This window comes from Mandrillus leucophaeus, unplaced genomic scaffold, assembly GCF_000951045.1.
Source record: "Mandrillus leucophaeus isolate KB7577 unplaced genomic scaffold, Mleu.le_1.0 Scaffold189, whole genome shotgun sequence".
NCBI lineage: Eukaryota > Metazoa > Chordata > Mammalia > Primates > Cercopithecidae > Mandrillus > Mandrillus leucophaeus.
In genome coordinates, this window is record NW_012101909.1 from 61,235 (window position 1) to 86,116 (window position 24,882).

Here is a 24,882-nt window from a genome sequence, read left to right on the forward strand (position 1 = left end):
ATAGTAGAGTCCCCACGTGCCCCACACCCAGTTTCCCCTGTTCAAGCAAACTTTTAAGTTATCGGAACATTCTTAAATTTACAATGATAGAAAATTCTTCGTGTCCCCAGTACAAAGCTTCAGAAGTTATCAACTCCAATCTTTTGTCATATATGTCCCCACCTACTTCCCCCAAATTTTTTGAAAGGAAACTCCATATATTGTATAATTTTATACATAAATATTCAATCTTGTGACTGTAAGGATAGAAATCATCTTAACCAAGTAATTTACTTAATTTATATTAAACCATTCTTATATTGGTAGATTAAACTGTATTGGGTACATTGAGGACTTTTGTGCCTACAGTATTTCACAGGAAATATTGATGTGTTAATATTGGTTTATAAATTGTGTTACACAAAGACTTCTTCTGGTCCATGTTGAGAAATGGATGGTATACTAGGCCCACCGTTTAATAGGTTTTTGCCTAAAAGTTTGGTTGGATAGGGTGGTCTTCTGCTGAAGTTTGAAAACCAATAATTTGCATGTTTTTTGAATTTTGTGTTTTGTGTTCAGCATTTTTCTATATTTGTCTTCTAACATGTATGTATTTGACTCCCTGGCTTTTATTCTCTTGAACAGTTTAAGGAACAGAATTCTGTCCTTTCCTTGAAAGCTTTGTGGAATTTATTCATGAAGCTGTCTTGTTTGGGTAGATGTGTTTGGATGTGGAGGGAGGGCAAGACAATATACCTCTTCTTGAATCAGATGGAGTAATTTATATTTTTCTAGGAAACCACTTTTGTCTGTATTTAAGTTGTTAGAATATATACTTGCATGTGCTGTTTTCTTGGTTTAAAGAAATTTGCTTAGTTTTTTGGTCTTTTGTTTTTTTTTTTTTTTCATTTATAAGACCATACATTTGTTTACTTTCCCTTTTGTGCGTCTGACTTCACTGCATTTTGTTTTCTAATTAATTTTTGTTTTTGTTTTTGTTTTTACCCTGTAACTGTTCCCCAGCCTTTTTGGTTTATTTTATTGTTACTTTTTTGCTTCCTTAATTGACTATTTTAAATCTTTGTTGTATAATAATAGGAACATTTAGGGAGATGTTTTCCCTGAATTTGGAATGTAGCATTTTCTTTATTTCTTTTAATAGTTGATTTTCAATTTGGTTTCTTTAGCCTAGGTGTTATTATAATCATTGTCTTGTAAGGGAGAAATCCATTAGTCTCTCAAATAAAAGTGGATTTAATTATAGGCATTACATGATTTCACCAGGAATACAGGACCAGGAACTGGGGCCTGCAGTGACCTTTGAAAAAAGTAAGTAGTTAGGAACTGAGGTATCTTTCTGGCTTGCCACATAGTTCCTCTTACGTATGGCATTAGCTTGGTCACTCTTTTTTGAGGGATTATGTTAATCTGGTAGTTTTTCTTTATTCTTACTTATAAATGAAGACGTAGATGATGGTGATTATTTTTTGAGATGGAGTCTTGCTCTGTCACCCAGTCTGCAGTACAGTAGTGTGATCTCCGCTCACTGCAACCTCCACCTCCCAGGTTCAAGCATTTCTCCTGCCTCAGCTTCTCTAGTAGCTGGGACTACAGGTGCGAGCCACCACGCCCGGCTAATTTTTGTGTTTTTAGTAGAGATGGGGTTTTGCCATGTTGGCCAGGCTGTTCTTGAACTCCTGACCTCAGATGATCCACCCCATTCGGCCTCCCAAAGTGCTGGGATTACAGGTGTGAGCCACTGTGTCCGGCCTGAGGTAGATTATTTTAATATTGTAACTGGAGTAGGCAGTATTAATAATACAGTTTGTCAGTTGCCCTCAGCGGCTTCTCATCTCCTCCTGTATTATATACATCATGGCAGATGGGGAATCTGCAGAGCTTATATTGACCTTTACCGTGATTTCTAACCTTATTAGCACTTCCCCAAATTCTAGGCTGTTTTTGCAGTTTCTATCTCATGTTTTAGAATTGAAGAGCAATCTCAGGGAAATATTTTTATTCACTGGTGATTACATGTAACTATCATGTATACCTGTTTGATGAGGTTCTTTTTTTTTTTTTTTCGAGATGGAGTTTCCCTCTTGCTGCCTAGGCTAGAGTGCAATGGCATGGTCTCGACTCACTGCAACCTCCACCTCCCGGTTTCAAGCGATTCGCCTGCCTCATCCTCTTGGGTAGCTGGGATTACAGGCACCTGCCACCACGCCTGGCTAATTTTTTTGTATTTTTAATAGAGATGGGGTTTCACCATGTTGGTCAGGCTGGTCTCAAACTCCTGACCTCAAGTGATCCACCCACTTTGGCCTCCCAAAGTGCTGGGATTACAGGTATGAGCCACCGTGCCCAGCTTAATGAGTATTTTCTACCTAATGAGGTAGCACCTTCAGCTTGTGTGTAGTGTTTCAATTATATAATATCCCAGTTTTAAAATTTTTAATAATTTTGTGTTTATTTTCATTTGATAAAGGAACAAGGTTGATATAAAACTCTGGTCTTAATTTATGTTAGTTTTTGTTTGGAATTTAGATTATGTATCTTTTTACACAATTCATTATGCCAACACATTTCTCTGTAGGGAAATTCCTCTGTAGAACACATAGCAGTTTTAACTGAAGTGGGCTGACTCGGGAGCCTTTGAGAGGCAGCACAGTGGAGTGGAAAAACCACTTGGAAAAAATTAGACTAAAGATACTGACATCAGAGGTTGATGGAGAAAAATAACTGAAATCCGTTCTTGGTAGTGTCAGCAGGCTAACCTTAACCCCCATGAGGTCTCTGGCAACCCTCTCTACTCACCACACCCACTCACTGGAGGAAGGGCCCGAAACTTGGTGGAAGACTAAGTTAAGAAAAACTAGGTATTACTTCTAGAGGAAGTGGGATCTGGTAGGGTTTGCCAAACAACATATTCATAGAATTTTACTTGGTAAGCTGCTTTGAGATTATTTTATCAGTAAGTGCTAAATAAAGGAGAGGGATTTTTGTTTTTTGTTTTTTGTTTTTTGAGATGGGGTCTCATTCTGTCGTTCAGGATGGAGTGCAGTGGCTCCAACTTGGCTCACTGCAACCTCCACCTCCCTGGTCCGAGAAATTCTCCTGCCTCAGCCTCCCGAGTAGCAGGGACTACAGGCATATACCACCACGCCCGGCTAATTTTTGTATTTTTAGTAGAGACGGGGTTTCACCATATTGGCCAGGTTGGTCTTGAACTCCTGACCTCAAATGATCCACCCACCTTGCCTCCCAGAGTGCTGAGATTATAGGTGTGAGTCACCATGCCTGGCCAAGGAGAGAGATTTTTTTTGGATGCTGGTTATTTTAAAATAGAAATTGATGACCAGAGGGAGGAAATGACTTTCCCAGGGTCCAAAGTCTTGGTACTTGGGCTTGAACAACAACTGCTGATTGCTGGCTTGAAGTTTTTCACAGGGCCCTGTTGACTTCATTACCTTTGGCTGTGTCTCCAGCAGTACTTTATCTTTGCAGCATTTTGTAATGCAAAGACTGTCCCTCTGCTGTTCAGAATTCTGTGATTCCACATTCATAGTCTAAGCCCTTATGTCTTACTTTTTGTCTGTTTACAACAGTCGATAGAGCCAGTTGCATTAACATCCTTTGTCAAATAACGTTATCACTGGAAATATGAGATATGAGACCTCCTAGAAATTCCTTGTGAGAGTCAAGCTTAGGTAGGGTGACTTTGTGCTTTATTTTGTCATTTCTGTAAAACATTCTTAAAATGAAGAGTATCTGACAGTAAGTATAAGGAGTGAAGCAAAGTAATGAATTCTGAATTAGAAAAAATCATAGTTATATTGTATCTGTGTGATTGCCTTTTTTAGTGTTAGTGTTCCACAGTCAGTTGAAGTATTTACTAAGATTGAAGGAAAGATGCATCGTATTACTCGCTTGGGTAAACCCTTCCCAAGAAGCTGTTGTCTTCCATTTAATGCATGAGATGTTGAGTAAGCTGTGACTGGTTTGTTATGAGATAGGCCAAAAGTTTTCTTGTTTTCCTTCTTTGTTGTCTGCACTAGAGAAGTAAGATGAATAAAATCTTCATCTTGCATGTGGAGGAAATAAAGCAAATTGAAATACAGTGACCATGGCATTATGGTATGTGTTGCTATTTAGAGTATGATTTAGAGCTGCATTGTCCAGTGTTTGGTAGCTAGTGGCCACATGTAGCTCTTAAGCACTCGAAGTGTGGTTAATCCAAATTGAGATGTATTGTCAGTGTAAAATATACACCAGATATTGAAGACTTAGTATGAAAAAATATCCCACTGACACTTTAAAAAATGATTATTTTTAAATTACAAAAATTGATTGCATGTTGAGATGAAAAGATAGTTTTGATACATTGGGTTAACTATGTTCATGTAAATTATCATTATTATTTTTGAGACAGTCTTAATGTTGCCCAGGCTGGAGTATGGTGGCGTGATCACAGTTCACTGTAGCGTTGAATTCCTGGGTTCAAGTGATCCTCTCACCTCAGTCTCCTGAGTGACTCGGACCACAGGCACACTGACCACCACGACTGGCTAATTTTTAAATTTTTGTAGAGACAGTATGTTACCATGTTGTCCAGTGTGGTCTCGAACTCCTGGGCTCAAGTAATTCTCTTGTGTTGTCCTCCAAAGGCACTGGGATTATAGGTGTGAGCCACTGTTCTGGGCTCAGTTTTTTTAATGTGACTACTAGAAGGTTTAATGTGTGTCTTCTATTAATTTGTGTTGGACAGCACTGAATTAGAGTATAAAATGGCCTGCCAGGATTACAATTTAATATCCTCTTACTTGTACAATATGAAATATGGAGACATATATAGTACACAAAGTACAGTTATGACAGTGTATATGGATGACTTTGGTATATTTAAATCTGTTTGCATTTTAGTAAACTAGCAAGTATTTATACCAACAAGTATTTAAAAACCATATAGAGTTTTAAACAATTGCTTCTGGGCCATCCCTGAGACTTAAAAGTACAGAGAAACTGCCCTACATTTCCACTATACTGATGAGACAAGCAGGTTGAAAAGGAATCCTAAGTGACTGTGGAGTGTGTAGCATGGGCTGGGTTGGAGGAGTGATGAGGGTGGGATGGGACACCAAACCACAGGTAGGTCTCCTGGGTACGTTTCTGACAGGGCTTTGGTCAGCTCCAGGTGTTCTTCCTCTTTCTTGCTAGATGGTGCATGTGTGGTATCTGACCCAAGTGTGATTTGCCTGTGAGTTCAGAATTGACTGGAAATCACTAAGTAGGTGGATTCCTGAGGCTGCAAGGGGTTAAAAATATTCATTAAGTTTTGCTGAAAAAATAGAAGGTGTGATGTGAAGCTGAAACTGCTTATAACCTTTGTTTTACACCCAAGCACAAGCCAGTAGAGTAGCGTGGAGGAAATGTTGCCCTTTAAGATTGATGACTGCTCATTTCCTTGCTCTTCAAAGGTCTTTTTGTCATTTGGATACCCAGCTGGGAATTTCAATCGTTTTAGAAGTTTGACTGACTGCTAAATAAGATGTATGTGATTTTTAGCTTTAATATTTTAAAAAATATCTTCATGATGTTGTTTGTTCCTTAATGTTTGAGTTGGGGTAAAAAATTCATTGCATTTTGGATCAGAGTTCTGACTTGATTTTTATAGATTTACTACTCAGCATCAAAAGTTATACATCTAACATTGTGATTTTTCATTGGTGATAATTCTGTAACAAACATTACACATTACATTGCATATTGAGAGGGGTTGGTTTTGAAAATGAGTATATTCATTGGTGATAGATTTTATAATCATAAAGCAAATATCTGTTTACATTAGAGCATAATCAGATAATGAAGTGGTTAGTAGAAAACAATAGACTATAGATTACAAAATTAAGATCTCATACAACAAAATATAATTAACACCGTAACTTGAATGTAATTTTTACTGGATTATCTTATGAATGGTAATGATTCTAAGTGGTATGTGAAATGCTGTTACTAGCACATGCCAGTTGATAGAATGCTGGAAAAATCACATTTTACATTATATTTTAGATAAGATTTTTGTATGCTTGAGGGTGACTTGGCTTATGTTTTTTTTCTTTCCTTTTAGAATATGGTTTCTAGTTTTAGGGTTTCTGAACTACAAGTATTACTAGGCTTTGCTGGACGGAATAAAAGTGGACGCAAGCATGACCTCCTGATGAGGGCGCTGCATTTATTGAAGAGCGGCTGCAGCCCTGCGGTTCAGATTAAAATCCGAGAATTGTATAGACGCCGATATCCACGAACTCTTGAAGGACTTTCTGATTTATCCACAATCAAATCATCGGTTTTCAGTTTGGATGGTAGCTCATCACCTGTAGAACCTGACTTGGCCGTGGCTGGAATCCACTCTTTGCCTTCCACTTCAGTTACACCTCACTCACCATCCTCTCCTGTTGGTTCTGTGCTGCTTCAAGATACTAAGCCCACATTTGAGATGCAGCAGCCATCTCCCCCAATTCCTCCTGTCCATCCTGATGTGCAGTTAAAAAATCTGCCCTTTTATGATGTCCTTGATGTTCTCATCAAGCCCACAAGTTTAGGTAAGTGTTAGAGAATTCAGTTTCTTCTGAACAAGAGAGTAAATGAAATGAGAGACCTTCAACTATTAATGATGTACTGTTAATATAATAAAATTGAGACATCAATGCCCAATGTTTGAATATACAGATAAAAATTCTGCAACCATGACTGAAATCTAACAAAAAATTTATTTCATATCATTTGAGCTTTCTTCTTTTCCAATTCTTTTATTATGGTAAAATACACATAATATAAAATCTATCATCTTCATCATTTTAAAGTGTACAGTTGAGTGGTGTTAAATATGTTGGTAATGTTGTGCAGCCATCACTGCCATCCATCTCCAGAACTCTTTTCATCTTCTGAAACTGAAACTCTGTACCCATTAAACAATAGCTTTCCTTTCCTCTCCTCCCACTAGCCCCTGGCAGTTACTATTCTGCTTCCACTGTCTCTGATTTTGTCTATTCCAAGTACCTCATATCATTGGAATCATACAGTATTTCTCTTGTGACTGGCTTATTTCACTAAACTTAATGTCCTCAAGGTTCTAACATGCTGTAGTTTATGTTAGAATTTTCTGCCCTTTAAAGGCTAAATAATACGATAGTATACATTTTTAAAGAAAAATAGTAATCTTTTACTCACTTCACCCCTCAGTCTCACTTTCAAGAGGCAACAACCTTAATTATTTTAGCCGTTTCTTCTGGTTTTACTTCTGTATTTCTGTGTTATAGGATACCACATTTTGCTTATCCATTGATGGACACTTGGGTTGCTTCCATGTCTTAGCTATTGTGAATAATTCTGTGGACATGAGTGTACAAGTATCTCTTTGAGACCCTGCTTTTCAATTCTTCTGGCTGTATACCCACAAGTGGAATTGCTGGATCACATGGTCATTCTGTTTTTAGTATTTTGAGGTATCACTGTACTGTTTTCCATGGCAGCTGCACCATTTTACATTCCCTTCAACAGTGCACAAGGGTTCCAATTTCTCCACATCCTTAACAACACTTTTATTTCCCTTTTTTTTTTTTTTTTTTAAAATAGTGGCCATTCTAGTGAGTGTCAGGTGATATCTTATTGTAGCTATGATTTGCATTTCTGTAAAGATGGTGATGTTGTACATTTTCATGTGCTTTTTGGCCATTTATGTATCTTTCAAGAAATGTATAGCCAAGTCTCTGGCCCATTTTTGAATTGGTTTGTTTTATTGTTGTTGAGTTTTAGGAGTTCTTTATATATTATGGATATAATCCCTTCTCAGATATATGAATTTGCAAATATTTTCTCCCATTCTGTGGCTTGCTGTTTTTACTCTGTTGATAGTGTCTTTTGATGTACAACTTAAAATTTTTTCATGAAATTCCAATTTGTTTATTTTTTATTGTTGTTTCCAATGCCTTTGGTGTCATATCCAAGAAATCATTGCTAAACTTCATGCTGTGAAGGTTTTGCCCTGTGTTTTCCTCTAAGAGTTTTATAGTTTTAGGTCTTACATTTAAGCCTAATCTCTTTTAATTTTTGTATATGGTATTAGGTGAGTGTCCAGCTTTTTTCTTTTGTTTGTGGATATCCAGTTTTTCCCCACCATTTGTTGAAAAGCCTGTCCTTTCCCTCACTTGTCAAAAAGTATTTGTGTATGTGAAGTTTTATTTCCAGGTTAGCTGTTCCAAGGTCCCCAACCCTCAGGCCATGGACTGGCACCAGTCCACAGCCTGTTAGAAACCAGGTCGCACAGCAGGAGGTGAGCAGCAGGAGGTGAACAGCAGGAGAACAAGAACGAGCATTACAGCCTGGGCTCCACCTCCTGTCAGATCAGCAGCGGCATTAGATTCTCATAGGTTCAGGAACCCTATCGTGAACTGTTTGTGTAAGGGATCTAAATTGCATGCTCCTTATGAGAATCTAATGCCTTATGATCTGAGGTGAAACAGTTTCATCCAGAAACCATTTCCCTGGTCTGTGGGAAAACTGTCTGCCATGAAACTGGTCCTGGTGCCAAAAAGGTTTTGGACTGTTGATTTATTCCACTGGTCTAGATGTCTGCCTTTATGCCAGTACCACAATTTTGATTACAGTAGCTATGTAATATGTCTTGGAATCAGGAAGAGTGAGTTCTCCAGCTTTAATTATTTTGTAAGATTGTTTTGGTTGTTTGGGACCCTGGAGATTCCACATGAATTTTAGAATGAGTTTTTCTATTTCTGAGGAATTGCAGTGAATCTGTAAATTGGTTTGGGTGATATTGATATCTTAGCAATATTAAGTCTTTCTTTGCCCACACAGACTGATGGGGAAAAAAAAGTTAAGTCTTCCAGTACATGAAAATGAGCTGTGTTTCTATTTATTTATGTGTTCTTTAATATCTTTCAGCAATGTTTTGTAGTTTTTATTGTACAGGTTTTCATTTTCTTGGTTAATTTTGAAATATTTTTCTTTTTGATGCTATTGTAAAAACTGCATAATTTCCTTTTCATAGTATTTATTATTAGTTTATAAAAATGCAATTGATTTTTGCATGTTGACTTTGTATTTTGCTACTTTACTGAATTCATTTATTCTAACATGTTTTTTGTGTGGAATCTTTAAGGTTTACTGTGTTTAAGAGCCTACCATCTGTGAACAGGAATAATTTCACTTCTTTCTTTTCTGTTTGTATGCCTTTTATTTCCTTTTCTTTCTTAGTTGCTCTGGCTGGAACTTACCTCAAGCATTCTTATGGTGTAGAACTCAGGTGGCTTCTCTGTGAATGGGAATAGACACATGTCTTATTTATTGATACTGATTTTGTGTTTTGATACTTTTCCTATTTTTATAAGGGGATTTATTTTCCATTTAATGTAGCTTTTAAACTGATTTTCTAAGAAATAAACCTTTTATATTTAATTTTATTTCTAAAGTGGCACAGGGAGTTTGACATGTGTTTTTTTAGCTTTTATTTAATGCCCATCAGTTGCTTACAATGTGACTAATAAATTTTTGCTTTGCTGTGTTATAATTCTTACTGCCTAATGAAATTATTTACAGATATATTTGGATTTCTTTATGAAATAAATGGGGAAGTAATATTTCATAGTCGATCTGGAAGATTACTTTCTTTTCTTTCTTGGGAAAACCCTTTTTATTTTCAGTCATGTGAAAACTCTTAAATGTATCAGTGTGCTTTTTCCCTTTCTTACAGGATTGTACTGCAGTCTGTCTTGGTTAAGTCAGAAGGTCGTGAGGGGTAGAACTAGTAAATGGGTTAGTATGGCCTGACTAGGGGCAGGCAAGGTGGCTATTTTTTTTTTTTTTTTTCAGTTTTTTGCTTTTTGCTTTATTTGTGTTTTAGCAAAACTGGTGATCCAAGCAAGTGGAGTATTGCATTTTATCTCTTTATTACATTCACTTTGAAGTAAGGATTGAGTGTTTGTTCACATTTTATTATTTGTACTAAGTCCTGTGAGTAGAATTATTGGATCAAGTAATAAGAACATTTTAGACTCTTGAAAACATATTGCCAAATTATTTTAGTGCCAGTTTAAATTCCACAAGCAAAGTGAGATAATGCCTGTCGTATCTCGTTACTTTTTGCCTTTATTGGGTGCTATTAAAAACAGATCTTTGTGATTTTTAGATGAAAACTTGTATCTTGCTTAAATTCTTATTTATTTTTTTTATTTATTTATTTATTTATTTATTTATTTATTTATTTATTTTGAGACAAAGTCTTGTTCTGTCACCCAGGCTGAAGGGCATTGGCGCCGTCTCAGCTCACTGCAGCCTCCACTTCCCAGGTTCAAGCAGTTCTCCCGATCAGCCTCCTGAGTAGCTGAGGCTGCAGGCATGTGCCACCACACCCAGTTAATTTTGTATTTTTAGTAGAGATGGGGTTTCACCATGTTGGCCAGACTGGTCTCGAACTCTTGACCTCAGGTGATCCACCCGCCTTGGCCTCCCAAGGTGCTGGGATTACAGGCATGAGCCACCATACCTGGCCAACAAGAGCAAGTATTTTAAATGCTTATTACCCAGTTGTCTGTCTTTTATGATTTTACTTTCATCTTTAGCCTTGTTTTTAAAGAGTTGATTTATCTAGTTAAAATATTTCCGTAATTTGTTTTGTAATTCCTCCTTTATCATGGTATTTGGACAGTATCATGCACAATATTGTGTCTCATTTATATGTTCTGCCCCAGCAGTTATTGTAAATTTATTACTTAAAAAAATTTTTTTTCCTTATTTATGTTGAAGGACTAGCAAATTTATTACTTTCTATTATTCTGAGAAAGATTCAGACTAGTAATATGCTTAAGTAGCCCTACTTCATGAGGCCCCTCAGGAATATGGCTAAGCACAGGACAGAGAGGATAAGAGGGTCTGTAGGGTAGTGGTTACAGTGGAATGTGTTTTAGAGACATGGACAGAAGACTGGGGACTAAGTGAAGATGCTTGCAGTAGGCTTTTGCTCCGTGGTACTCCAAGAGGGAGACACGGGAGAGGCCTTGTCCTTTTCTCTTTCCTTGCCTTCCTACTTTGTTCACAAATAGAAATAGAAATTTTCTTACTTTGCTCTGTTCATCACAGAGTTTCTGTTTTATTAACCTCAGTAAAATTAAATAGTATGCTCATTATAAATTTACTAAAATAAAACTTTTCATATTTGGTGTTCAAAACTATCTCATTTGGCTTAGATAAAATAATGCCAGAGATATTTTGTTTTGAAGAGTAACTAAACTCCCTGCATTTTGCTTATAGCTTCAGCTAGAATGCCAGAAATACACGTAGCCTCATGGCTTATACACTTTCTACCCTTTTACTAAAAACTAATAATGTTTTTCAGGAATCCTACCTATCACTATGTTTTTGTTTTTGTTTTTGTTTTTTTTGAGATGGAGTCTCTCTCTGCTGCCCAGGCTGGAGTGCAGTGGCACGATCTTGGCTCACTGCAAGCTCCGCCTTGCAGGTTCACGCCATTCTCCTGCCTCAGCCTCCCAAGTAACTGGGACTACAGGCGCCCGCCACCATGCCTGGCTAATTTTTTGTATTTTTAGTAGAGACGGGGTTTCACCATATTAGCCGGGATTGTCTCGATCTCCTGACCTCATAATGCACCCGCCTCGGCCTCCCAAACTGCTGGGATTATTACAGGCGTGAGTCACCGCGCCCGTCCCCTATCACTGTCTTTATAAACGTTGCCTTATCTTGTCTTCCCAAAAGAGAAAAAAAGTGATTTTCATAAGGTATAATCTTAAGATGTCAGATTGATGAAACAATTGGATATAATAAATTATCTCATAGACTTTAGGTAGAAAGTTAAAATGTCAGTAAAATACCATATAGTTTGCCAAATAAAAGTGGAAAAAATTTAATCATTTCTCATGATGACCTTTAATTGAATTTTTTTAGAGCCACAGCATCTAGGGCAATGGAATTGCTTTCAGAAGTTGGTTAATTTTTGAATGATTAGGTTTTATGATGAAACTACTTAGAACAATAAAAGTTTAGTGAATATCACATATTTAGAATAATGCTATGGAGAAACTTGTTTACTTTTGGGAACTGAGAATTAAAAACTGTCAGAAGTCCAAAGAGATACAGTCATGTCTATGTATCAGACCACATATTCCTGATGTTCTAAGGCAAGGCTGTGTATTTTAATTTATACACAGTTGATTAAATGATTTCTAAGCCATCAACATATTGTTGAGTAGAAATTAGTTAACAAGGGAGAGACTGGAAGAGCTATGGTAGGAAAAACAGACATGAGGTCAAAAATGTCATTCCAGAACTTCTTGGGATTTTGAAACCAGTAGCCCTATGTCAAAAAACCGTAATGACTATGTGCCTTTTTTTTTTTTTTTGGAGATGGAGTCTTGCACTGTCACCTGGGCTGGAGTGCAGTGGCTTGATCTTGGCTCGCTGCAACCTCTGCCTCCCAAATTCAAGCAATTCTCCTTACCTCATCCTCTCAAGTAGCTGGGATTACAGGCACCCGCCACCACGCCCAGCTATTTTTTTTGTATTTTTAGTGGAGACAGTGTTTCACTATGTTGCCCAGACTCATCTCGAACTCTTGACCTCATGATCTGCCCTCCTCAGCCTCCCAGACTGCTGGGATTACTGGCATGAGCCACTGCCCGTGGCCCATAATGAGTATATTCTATTTAAGATACATCAGTATATAATTTTGCAGCTTGGAATTATTTCTATTCAAAAGGATTGATATAGGCCGGGCGCGGTGGCTCAAGCCTGTAATCCCAGCACTTTGGGAGGCCGAGATGGGCGGATCACGAGGTCAGGAGATCGAGACCATCCTGGCTAACACAGTGAAACCCCATCTCTACTAAAAAAAATACAAAAAACTAGCCGGGCGACATGGTGGGCGCCTGTAGTCCCAGCTACTTGGGAGGCTGAGGCAGGAGAATGGCGTAAACCCGAGAGGCGGAGCTTGCAGTGAGCTGAGATCTGGCCACTGCACTCCAGCCTGGGCGACAGAGCCAGACTCCATCTCAAAAAAAAAAAAAAAAAAAAAAAACAAAAGGATTGATATAAAAAATTTATCACTTGAAGTGAAAAATTGTGGTTTCTTGAAAACATGAGTGTATACAATAATACTAAACAAAGTACTCTGTAGCTAAGGTTCTACTGTTAACAAAACAGATAATCCCCTAATCTAAAAACAAACTAGCAAAAATCTCCATTTTCTTTCCTTAATTAACTATCCTGATGTGCTCTCATGGGCAGTCTTGTTTTCCTCTTCAATTTTTTAAGGTTTTTTGTTTTTGTTTTGTTTTGTTTTATTTTGTTTTTTGAGACAGAGAGTTGCTCTTGTTGCCCAGGCTGGAGTGCAATGGCACGGTCTCGGCTCACCGCAACCTCTGCCTCCCGGGTTCAAGCGATTCTCCTGCCTCAGCCTCCCGAGTAGCTGGGATTACAGGCATGTGCCACCACGCCTGGCTAATTTTTGTATTTTTAGTGGAGACAGGGTTTCACCATGTTGGCCAGGCTGGTTTCTTCTCTTTCATTTTAAAACCTTTTCCAACTGCACAGAGTCTGGTTGAGGGAGTGGGGACACTGTTCTGTTTGTAGTATCTGTGAATAGTATTCCCTAGAGTTTTGCACCATGACAATCTTTCTTAACAGTATTTCCTGAAAATTTATTACAGCAGATTTATTGTAGTAGTTCTATTATCTTATAGATGTACCATAACTTACCCAGTACTTTTTTGATGTACATCTTCAATGGCTTTCACTGTTTAAATTATTCATTCACAAGTGTTTTTGTGTATAGCATGTATCAGGCACTGTTCTTGCAGTTTTACAGTCATTGCAGCTATGAACAACTTTTGCATATATTTCTGAATACTTACACATATATATAAAGGATAAATGCCCGGATGTGAAGTTGTTGGGTCAAAATATGAATATTTAATATTTTGATATTCACCTTTAGAGAGAAATTCGACAGTAGCTTCCACAGCATTGCACCGATTTGTACTCCATTTGGTTGTGTGGAGGTACTGTTTTCCCTATACCCTCATCAGCATTGAATTGTTGGTCTTTTAATTTTTGCTAATCTGAAAGGTGAAAAATTAATGAGGATCAATCTGTTTTTATCCTTAAATTCCTGAACATTAGGACACACTTGTTAAACTTCTGAATATGATTAAACAGGATTCAAATGATATGCACATTAATGTTAAAGCCATTAAAATAGAATATTCTAATTTACTTTATATATTATTTGTATTAACTCAGTTAACACGTATATAATAAGGACTTAATTTGGATATGGCTAGGTAGTCTTCCCCCTCTCCACTGAGACAGAGTCTCGTTCTGTTGCCCAGGCTGGAGTGCAGTGGTGGGATCTTGGCTCACTGCAACCTCCGCCTTCTCGGTTCAAGCGATTATCCTGCCTCAGCCTCCCGAGTAGCTGGGATTACAGGCATGTGCCACTAAGCCCAGCTAATTTTTGTCTTCTTAGTAGAGACAGGGTTTCACCATGTTGGCCAGGCTAGTCTCGAACTCTTGACCTCATGATCCGCCCACCTTGAACTCCCAAAGCGCTGGGATTACAGGCGTGAGCCACCGTGCGCAGCAGTTATATAGTCTTAATTGTGGAGAAGCCAGAAGTGTGAGATAGGCTTTAAGGTGTTTGTTACCCAGTTAGGGAGGTAATGTTCACATTCAAAATAAGTAGCAAGTAGATACGTGTTTGCATGATAAAGCACTATCAGTTGTACATCTAAAGGTCAGTTACTGAATTGGCCTAATGAATGGAGGATTCAGTCAAGGCTGCTTGTAGTGAGACTTGAGGGAGCTTTGAAGGATGAATGCACCTACTTTGGATTGGCAGAGTTTATAGGAGAAGAAATGCCAAGAAAGGGGAGAACTGTGAGTGGTCACAGAAATAGAAAATAAAATGGTTTATTTTAGAAATAAATAGAATAAAATACAATTGCATCTATATAGCAATATTCAATTGTTTACAAATACAGTGTTCACTGAACACTGCTTTAAATTATAATCCCATTACATCAAAATTTTTCTAATTTAATCAGATTTAATTATTTAATCAGAATAAAATAGAAAATAAAGTGGTACACACCCACAGGTAAAGTAAGCCCTTTGAACCGAGGAAGCCCTGGAGGAGGCTTGAGGAAATGTAGCTTTGCTAGGAAAGAGCCTGGGGTCGCTCAGAGATCAGAGGCTGGTAAGTGTTTTTGGGCAGAGGAAGGGGGTTGAAAGTGATAAGGTGGACTGACTCCACACTGGTGGGAGTCTGGCAGGAGTTGGGGCTGCTGTTTCATTTGTAGAAGGTTATAATAGGCTTTCAGTAGGGTGGTGGTAGTGAAAATGGAGAGGAAGCATCACTGGTGATTATTAATAAAATGATAATTTCTGTATAGATAAATCACCTCCAAATAACTAAGGTTTGCTGTGTTCTATTTAAATCTGGTTAAATTCGAAAAACTTTGGTGTATATAATGGGATTATAATTTAAAGCAGTGTTCAGTGAAAACTGTGTTTGTAAACAGTTGAATATTGCTATATAGATGCAGTTGTAAAGTGTTTCTTGAAAGCATTGTGTGTGCCTGTTAGTTCCAATATGTTAAGAAACATGTTATCAAAAATGAGCTAGTTTGCTAATATAGAAGAGAGCCTATATTGACTTTATATATTTCTTCTGTTACAACTGTATGATAATGTTCTTTTTGTGTATTTTTATTTCTACATATTTGAGGGTCAGCCCCTCTTTATTTTTAAAGAAATTTAAATTCTTTGTCCCAAGTTTTAAAAATTATTTTTTACTTTTTTGGTAGACGGGGGTCTCAGTGTTGCCCAGGCTGGAGTGCAGTGGTTATTCACAGGCATGATTATTGTGCGCTGCATCCTTAAACTCTTGGCCTCAAGTGAACCTCCTGCCTCAGCCTCCTGAGTAGCTGGGACTATAGGTGTGTACCACTGTAGGTGTGTGTCACTGTGCCCTGCCCTGCCCAGTTGTGTTGTTTTGTTTTGTTTTGTTGAGACAGGGTCTCTCTGTCTCTCACCCAGGCAGGGTACAGTTGTGAGATCACAGCTCACTGTAGCCTAACCTGTGCTGAAGTGATCCTCCCAAGTAGCTGGGACCACAGGTGTGCACCACCATAGCCAGCTAATTTTTACATTTTTTTCATAGAGACCAGGTCTTGCCATGTTCCCTAGGCTGGTCTCGAACTCCTGCACTCAAGTGATCATCCCTTCTCAGCCTTCCAAAGTGCTAGGATTATAGGCATGAACCATCGTGCCCATTCCCAATTTTTTTTTTTTACTGTGGTAAAGTACATACTGTCTTGACCATTTTAAAATCCAGTGGCATGAAGTATATTAATATTGTGCAACCATCCCTGCCATCTATCTCTAGAACCCTTTTCATCTTGCAAAACTGAAACTCTATACCCATTTAACAGTAATTCACTATTCCCTCTTCCCCAGCTCCTGGCAACCACCATCCTGCTTTCTAAGATTCTGACTACTCTAGATTTCTCATATAAGTAGAATCATACTTATATGTCTTCTTATTTGATTTACATGTCATATTATTTGTCTTCTTCTGACTGGCTTATTTCACTAAATGTAATGTCCTCAAGGTTTGTCCATGTTATGTCAGATTTTTTTTTTCCTTTTTAAGGCATAGTAATATTCTATTGTATGTGTATACCATGTTTTATTCATTTATTCTCCAATGGACACTTGGGTTGCTTCCACATTTTAGGTATTGTGAATGATACTGCTATGACTGTGGGTATACAAACCTCTTCAAGATTCTGTTTTTTAATTCTTATGAGTATATACCCAGAAGTGGAGTATGTGATCATATGGTAATTCTATTTTTAATTATTTGAGGAACCACTAAACTGTTTTCCACAGCAGCTGCACCATTTTACATTCCCCACCAGCAGTGCACATGGGTTCCAGTTTCTCCCTGTCCTCAGCACTTTTTTTTTTTTTGATAGTGGCCATCCTAATGGGTGTGAGGTGGCATCGCATTGTAGTTTTGATTTGCATTTCTCTAACGATTAGTGGTGTTGAGCATGTTTTCATGTGCATATTTGCCATTTGTATGTACTTGGAGAAATGTCTGTCCAAGTCCTTTGTCCCTTTTTGAACTGAGTTGTTTTCAGTTGTTGAGTTTTAGAAGTCCTGCTCCTACCCTACCCCCTTTTATTTTAGTGCAGCATTGCAGTGGTAGAAGACATTCTTTTGTTGGTGATGATACAGTAGCTGGTAGATGATGAGAACCAGATAGCTCAGGACCTTAGGAAATGCAGAGTAATTAAACCGATTCATTCATTGTTACTTTATGAATTATTTTACTGTTCGATTGGCTAGACTGAGCCATTTTAATCCACAAAGCTACCTATAAAACCTCTTGGTTTATCTTTTCCCTGTGTTAGCCATATTATGAGCCGCTATTAACCTGGGCAGTAACTGCTAGGAAGCATTCTTGTTTTTATTTTTGTTTTGTTTTTTGTAAACGGAGTCTTGCTCTGGTCGCCCAGGCTGGAGTGCGGTAGTGTGATCTGGGCTCACTGCAAACTCCACCTCCCAGGTTGTAGTGATTCTGCTACCTCAGTCTCCTGAGTAGCTGGGCTTACAGGCATGGGCCACCATATCTGGCTAATTTTGTATTTTTAGTAGAGACGGGGTTTCGCTATGTTGGCTAGGCTGGTCCGAACTCCTGACGTCAGGTGATCCTCCCACCTTGACCTTCCAAAGTGCTGGGATTACAGGAGTGACCCGCTGCACCTAGCCTAGGAAGCATTTTTACTGAAATATAAACCAGTTTATTAAAAGGTGTCAATATAGTACTTGCAGGGGGTGATGGTAGGGGATGACTTGGCAGGTTTTATATTAAGTATATTTAACATTTAGGTGCATTAAAATATTAATTTTTGACCTAAATATCTTATCAAGATAAAGTCATTGTTACGAAATAGGTAACAAAATATATCTGTTGAACTGCTTGTTTTTTTCCTGAAATTTTGGTATCTTTTAAAAAGCATAGACTTTTGATGAGGACTTCCAGAAGTGAAAATATATTACATGTGTAGTATCTTAACTGTTTTCAGAATGCCTTCACATGTTACTACATTGAGTCCACAAAACAATCTTAAGGCAGGTGAGAAAAGTGTTACTCCGATTTGAAATGAGGAGTAGAGAGACTTGTAAATTTCCTAAATAACTTGGATAGTAACCAGTAGGAGTAAGGCTAGGATATAGGACTGTTACATTCTGGTCTAGTTAAGTTTAAAAATTTATAGAGGGAAAAAGGATCCATAGATTTAGAGCAGTCATAACTATTATATCATACTAGTAGCCTACTCATTTAGTAATTATAAATTAAATGAATCTGAATATAGTATTTGGAATTGATAAGATTATGCCAAAATTCATGAAATTGTGGCATTATTTCATTTACTGTTGCTATATAATATACTCTTCCAAAGCATAGTGGTGAAAGCAGGTATTTTATTATGCTTCTTAGAAACAAGAACTTGGAGTCACAAGGAAAATGAGCACGCAAACGAAGGATTTCTCAGCAAGGCAAATTTACTTCTGCAAAAGGATGCTGTTTGCACATCTGGCCACTGCGAGAGCACACCAAACAAAGGAGGGAAGGGGTTTTTATCCCTAACACGGTTAATCCCTGGTTCTGTGTCCTGTCCCCATTAGCTGGAGTCAGACCGCACAATCTACACTGACCCGATTGGCTGCTGTTTAAAATTGAATATGGCTAATTAGGTGGGAAGGGAGAGGCTGTTTGTTACAGTACAAGGCATGTTTGGGCATGTCAGGGCGTGGCAAAGGCGGGAAGGGTAGTTCTGATGGGGAGAGCTGTTTCTGTGGTAGGGGCAGTTTTCAGAATAGGTAGCCAGGAGTGAAGAGGATGCTTTCCAAATAAGGAAGAGATGTCAGTTACAGATTGGGACTGGCCGGAGAAGTTGTTAACAGAGCAGATAGTTTAGGAGAAGAGACAAGGAAGTTGATCTCGAGAACAAAGAAAAAGGAAGTCACAAATTAAACCTTTGAAGAGCAACTTAACCGTACTTGACAGTTATCTTCTTTTGATTTTTATATTTCTTCCTCTTCAAATATTTTTAACATTTCTTGACTCTGTTGTTCTGTCTGGTTTTCTAAAAGTAAGAGCTTATCTGAATAAGGTGGTGGGGGGATTGAAAAAGGTTTTAGTGAGAGTTGTTTCAATAAGCCTTTGTGCTAGGCTTTGGGCACAGGGTATGATATAACATCCTACAAGAATAAGCACACCTATTACAATGGCAAGAGAAGTAAGGATTGAGGACATAAATCCTTTCCATTTGCCAAACCAGTTTTCCATTAAATTAGTGAAGGGGGCCGGGCGCTGTGGTTCACGCCTGTAATCCCAGCACTTTGGGAGACCGAGGCAGGCAGATCACGAGGTCAGGAGATTGATACCATCCTGGCTAACATGATGAAACCCCGCTCTACTAAAAATACAAAAAAAAAAATTAGCTGGGCTTGGTGGCAGTCGCCTGTAGTCCCAGCTACTCGGGAGGCTGAGGCAGGAGAATAGCGTCAACCCGGGAGGCACAGCTTGCAGTGAACCGAGATAGCACCACTGCACTCCAGGCTGGGCAACAGAGCAAGACTCCGTCACAAAAAAAAAAAAAAAAAAAATGAGTGAAGGGATCGTTTATTCCTGAATTTTTAGCTAGTTCATTGGATAAAGCAGTAAGACTGTGTAATGCTTTTGTTATGGTTCCATCAGGAGCAGTATTATTAGGTATAAAAGCACAACATTGAGTTCCAATGATGATGCAAACTCCACCTTTCTCTGCTAGTGTCATGTCTAATGCTATTCTATTTTCCCAAGCCATTTGGCTGGTGTTTAGCTATCCCTTTAATAGCATCTCTAGTACAGTTAACAAATCGTTGCTGGTTGTAATAGATGTAATTTATCCAATCTACATTTTTATTTACAGTTAACCACCAGAATAGTATGGACTCAAACCCTGTGCTATCTGATTTTACACCTTAAATTCATCTGGCACTCCTCTCGGGACTCATGTGGCATCTATGTTAACATGAGAGTCAAAGGACCCATGAGGGCCATTTCTTGTTTTTTGATGCTTTGTCTTTATCCTTTTGGTTGTTGAAATTCTAGGGTGAACGGGATGGCCAATTGGATCAGAGCACAAGTGCCACTCTAGTTACTTGGCAGAGTGTCCAGTAATGGTCTGCCACAATACCACCATACATTCACTTGGGGATGGATCAGGGCAGACTGATGGGTCAGCTCTCGGAATGGCTTAAGCTCACTGCATCTCTTTAGGTCTCCAAGAAATGCTAAGTTTTCTCTTTGTTGTGAGAGACATGAGGTAAAATTGACATGGGGAGACAGAAGCTGAATGGCCCTCAGGGGCTGACCCATAGGGTGCCGAACTTAGGGAATAGCCGAGAGAGAGCTCGGCATAACTCATTACCCCAGGCTGTGGGGCATTGGAAGAGAGCTACCTTACAGTTCATGCCTGGTCGGCTGCAGGACCATCCGAGTGGAAAGGGGATAATCTGGGCCTCTGGCCTGCGGTGCGCACAGGCATAACAATCTCTTTTGTTTAGAGTGCGGATGGAATATTTAATCCATTTCAGCCAGGTATTTGCGTCTTTGTATCCCGTCTCTAGAGCTATAGTCTGCCTTAAGTCTTTTACCTCCACAGCCGTTACCTTAGTTGGGTGGTTCTGGAGATGGGAGGAGAATGCTGGGCATGATATGTTTGGGGAAAGTGTTAGATCCCATACATTCCCCGGACTCTGGGTCTGGATTTCTTTATTGTTTTTAACCGATGGTCTAGCCAGCCTCAGAGAGAAGATTCCTACAGGGTCCTGTCCTGTAACATCTCCTCCTAACCCATATCATTAGAATATGGAAGGTTCTTGGGCCACTGTTTGGGGATTATCTATAATTAGCAATAAGGGGTTACACTGCAGTGACTTACAATTTGGTGGAGTGGGACCACGAATAAGTTGGAGTTTCTGTTTCAGTCCTTGCAACTTATTTGAAGAAAGGGCCTGGCTGTCCATCCTCCATGTTGGATGGTCCACCAAACATTTGTCCAGTCACCACAGGAACTTTTTAAGGATCCATACTTATACTTTGTTGACTCACTACAGTATGGACATAGATACTTATCTACATTTGATAGCTGCCTTTGAGCTCGTTCATCTCCACGAGATGACTGAACAAGGGTCGAACTGAAGGGTTAAGGGATGGTTAGTTTGAGTCACGTAGATGACAAGGTAACCTCCTGTTGGAAAGAAAAGGGAAAATAATATTAAGCCCTTTTTAGAGTTAATTTGGTGGGGGTGGGCCCTGGGCTGACAGCTCATTTTTCTCTGGCTGTGGAAGCCACTGCTTTCACTCGCATGTGGTGTGTCCATCCCCTTTTGGCCATGCAGACAGTGGTTTCTGTAGTTAGAAGCACTAGATAGGGTCCTTCCCAAGCTGGTTCGTGTTTTCTTTCTTCCAGCTTTTGATGAGAACGTGATCCCCAGGCTGACGCTGACATGCTGGGAACTCCAAGGGTGGCATCTCTGCAAAAGGCCTTTAGTTTTGAGGGAAGAGAAAGTGGAAGACAGACCAAGTATATAGCTCCTGAAAAATGGATCTTTAGTTTCAAACGTAGGAGTGTCAGCAGTGGAGTGTAAATAAGGCAACCCATATAGCATTTCATAAGAAGATAAGCCAATATCTTTCTGAGGGGCAATTTGGACCCTAGCTAAGGCAATAGGAAGGCATTTGGTCCATGGTAGTCGAGTCTCTAAAGTTAATTTGGTTAGGTGGGTTTTTAGGGTTTGGTTTATTCTTTCTACTTTTCCTAATGAAGGTGAGTGCCAGGGGGTATGGTGTTCCCATCTTATTTCTAATACCTGGGCTAGCTTGTTAATGACATGTGCAGTCAAATGGGTTCTATTATCTGAATCAATATTTTCTAGTAATCCAAACCTAGGTATAATATTTTTGATTAATGCCTTAACTACATTACTGGTGGCTGCACTTTAAAAGGGAATAGCTTCTACCCAGTGAGTAAGGTGATCCAGTATTACTAGTAGATACTTTAGGCGACCTATTGGGGGCATTTCGATGTAATCTATTTGGATGCTTTGGAATGGCCCTAAACCAGGGTTTCTTCCTCCGAGGGGTTTTCTTAGGGTTTGCTTATTAGTTTTTTTTGCATATTAGACAATTATCTGTAACTTGTTTTGCTAAATTCCTGTACATCCATAGACTCCAAGAACTGCATCACACATAGCTTAAGGTCCCCAATGGGTTCCCTGATGCAACTGAGATAAAACCTCCCTCATGAGAGATTTAGATAGCATTTCTCTTTGATCTGGTAACACCCATTTCCCTTCTAAGTTTTCCTTGGCTCCTATTTTTATTAATTTCTCCTTTTCAGCAGGGGAGAAAATGGGAATGGCGGTAGGGGGAGAAAGGCAAGGAGTGAGGTGAAAAACGGGCATTTGAGAGGAAACCGCAGCTTGTTTGGCTATTTGGTCTGAAGGTTATTCCTTTGGCTTTCAAAGAAAGATTTTTCTGGTGTCCTGGAACATGGACAATAGCTATTTCTTCTGGCAACTGAAGGTTATCTAATGCCTAGGTGATTAATTCTTTGTGGGCAAGGTCTTGGTCTTTGCTATTAATGAGACTTTGTTGAGTCCAAATTTTTCCAAAGGTATGGGCTACCCCGAAGACATATTTAGAATCAGTATAAATAGTCCCTTCTTGGTTTTGTAAATGTTTTAAAGCCTGATTTAATGCAAACAATTCACATGTTTGATCTGACCAGTTATTGGGCAATCTTCCTGACTCTACTTCTGCAAGAACTTCTCCATCAACCACCGCATACCCGTTATGCCTTTGTCCCCCAGTTACCCTAGAGGGGCCATCTATGAACAGATGTCCTGTTTTGAAAAGGGTCTCTTTTAAATCGGCCTTGACTTTTGTGTGATAATCAATTAAATCTAAACATTTATGCTCAGGTCCTTTTAGATTTGGGTTCCCTGTCAGGAAACCTGCTGGGTTAAGTGAATTATCAGTGGTTAATATTAAGTCATCTATTTCTAGTAAGATAGCATCATACTTTAAAATCCTTGAGTCGGTGAGCCATCTTCCTGCCTTTTAAGATTGTCCTAACCTGATGGGGTGTGGTCACCACCAAGTTTCCCCCAAAGGTTAGCTTTCTGCTTTCTTTAGTTAATAAGATGGTAGCCGTGATAAATTGAATACATTTGGGCCACCCACAGGTTACTGGGTCTAAAACTTTTGATAGAAAGGCCACAGGTTGTCAGTGGCCCGCATGCTCTTGAGTAAGCACCCCTAAAGCTATCCCCTTGTTGTTTGTGTTAATGAAAAGGTGAAATGGTTTTTCTAGGGAAGGAAGGGCTAAGACAGGGGCAGTAATGGTAGGTGTTTTAGCTCCTCAACCTGGTGGATTTCATCAGAAGTCCATAGGAGAAGGTCAGGCTTTTCCTGGGGTGAGGTTCACGTATAAGGGTTTCATCTTTAGGGCATATTAATCCATGGTCAGCAATACCCAACTAATCCCCAAAATTTTCTGAGCTCTTGCTTGGTTTTAGGCAAAGGTAAGGACGTGATTCCTTCGACCCGTTCGGGCCTTATCTTTGACTGCCTTTACTTATTAAGTGTCCTAAATATTTAACCTTGGGTTCCACAGATTGGAGCTTTCCTTTTGAAACTCGTAACCCCTTCCCTTGTAAATAGTTAAGAAGGTGTGTGGAGAAGACAGCCACCTGTTCTATAGCTTCACCAGATATAAGCAGGTCATCCACGTATTGGAGCAAGCATATGTGTTTTGGGGTACAAATTTGTTCTCGAATCTGTTCTAGGACTTGACCAAAGAGGTTAGATGAATCTGTAAACCCTTGGGGCAAGACTGTCCATTGGTATTATTGCTTTTGCCCAGAATGAGGATCTTCCCATTCGAAAGCAAATATGTCCCTGCTGTCCTCAGCCAAGGGGCATGCCCAGAAGGTGTCTTTTAAGTCTATCTCTGTAAACCATTGATGGTCATATGGTATTTTGCTAAGTGTAGTCTAAGGGTTGGGAACAACAGGGTGGGTAGTCTGGACTATTTGGTTAATAGCTCTGAGGCTTTGCACTAGTCAGTATGACCCGTCTGATTTCTTTACAGGCTATATTGCAGTGTTATAAGGAGACGTACAGGGTTCAAGGAGCTTATCTTGAATGAGACCTTCGACTACAGGTTTTAGGCCTATCCTGTCCTCTAGGGGAATGGGATATTGCTTTCTTCTTACTATTTCCCCTGGAGATTTTAACTTTATGTGTATTGGAGCGGCTTGAAGTCTTCCTCGATTTCCTTCTCTCGCCCATACATCAGGATGAATATATTTTTCATTTGCAGTGGTAAGTAGATTTAATGAGGTGAGAAATCTGTTTGGACTGACACGTAGGTCTATACCTACTTTTAGCATTAAATCTCTTCCTAATAGGTTAGTTCCTGCCTCAGGGATTAACAGAAATGGAACGTGAACTGATCAGTTTTTATATTTGACCTCTGTGTCTTCTAAGATTCTTGCTTTAAACCTTTCTCCTTTGACCCCCAAGACAAAAAGTTCTTCTGAGGCGCAAGGGACATTAAATAGAGGGAAACAAACAGGAGCAAGCTGCTCCTAAATCTGTTAAAAGGGTTATAAACTTTTCATGTTTGGGTCCCACCTCTAAATTTATTAAGGGCTCTTGGTAGGATTCAAGATAAAAATAATACAGCC

The 24,882-nt window shown here is 39.0% G+C and overlaps 1 protein-coding gene across 1 annotated transcript in view; it reads left to right on the plus strand.

Annotated features, from left to right (window-relative positions):
- The window catches only part of PIAS2 (protein inhibitor of activated STAT, 2), a 108,411-nt gene that overhangs the window by 23,459 nt on the left and 60,070 nt on the right, over positions 1-24,882 (plus strand). The window contains exon 2 of the mRNA XM_011978074.1: positions 6,107-6,581. Coding sequence (XP_011833464.1) covers positions 6,107-6,581 — 475 coding nt within the window. The remainder of the gene's footprint in view (positions 1-6,106; positions 6,582-24,882) is intronic.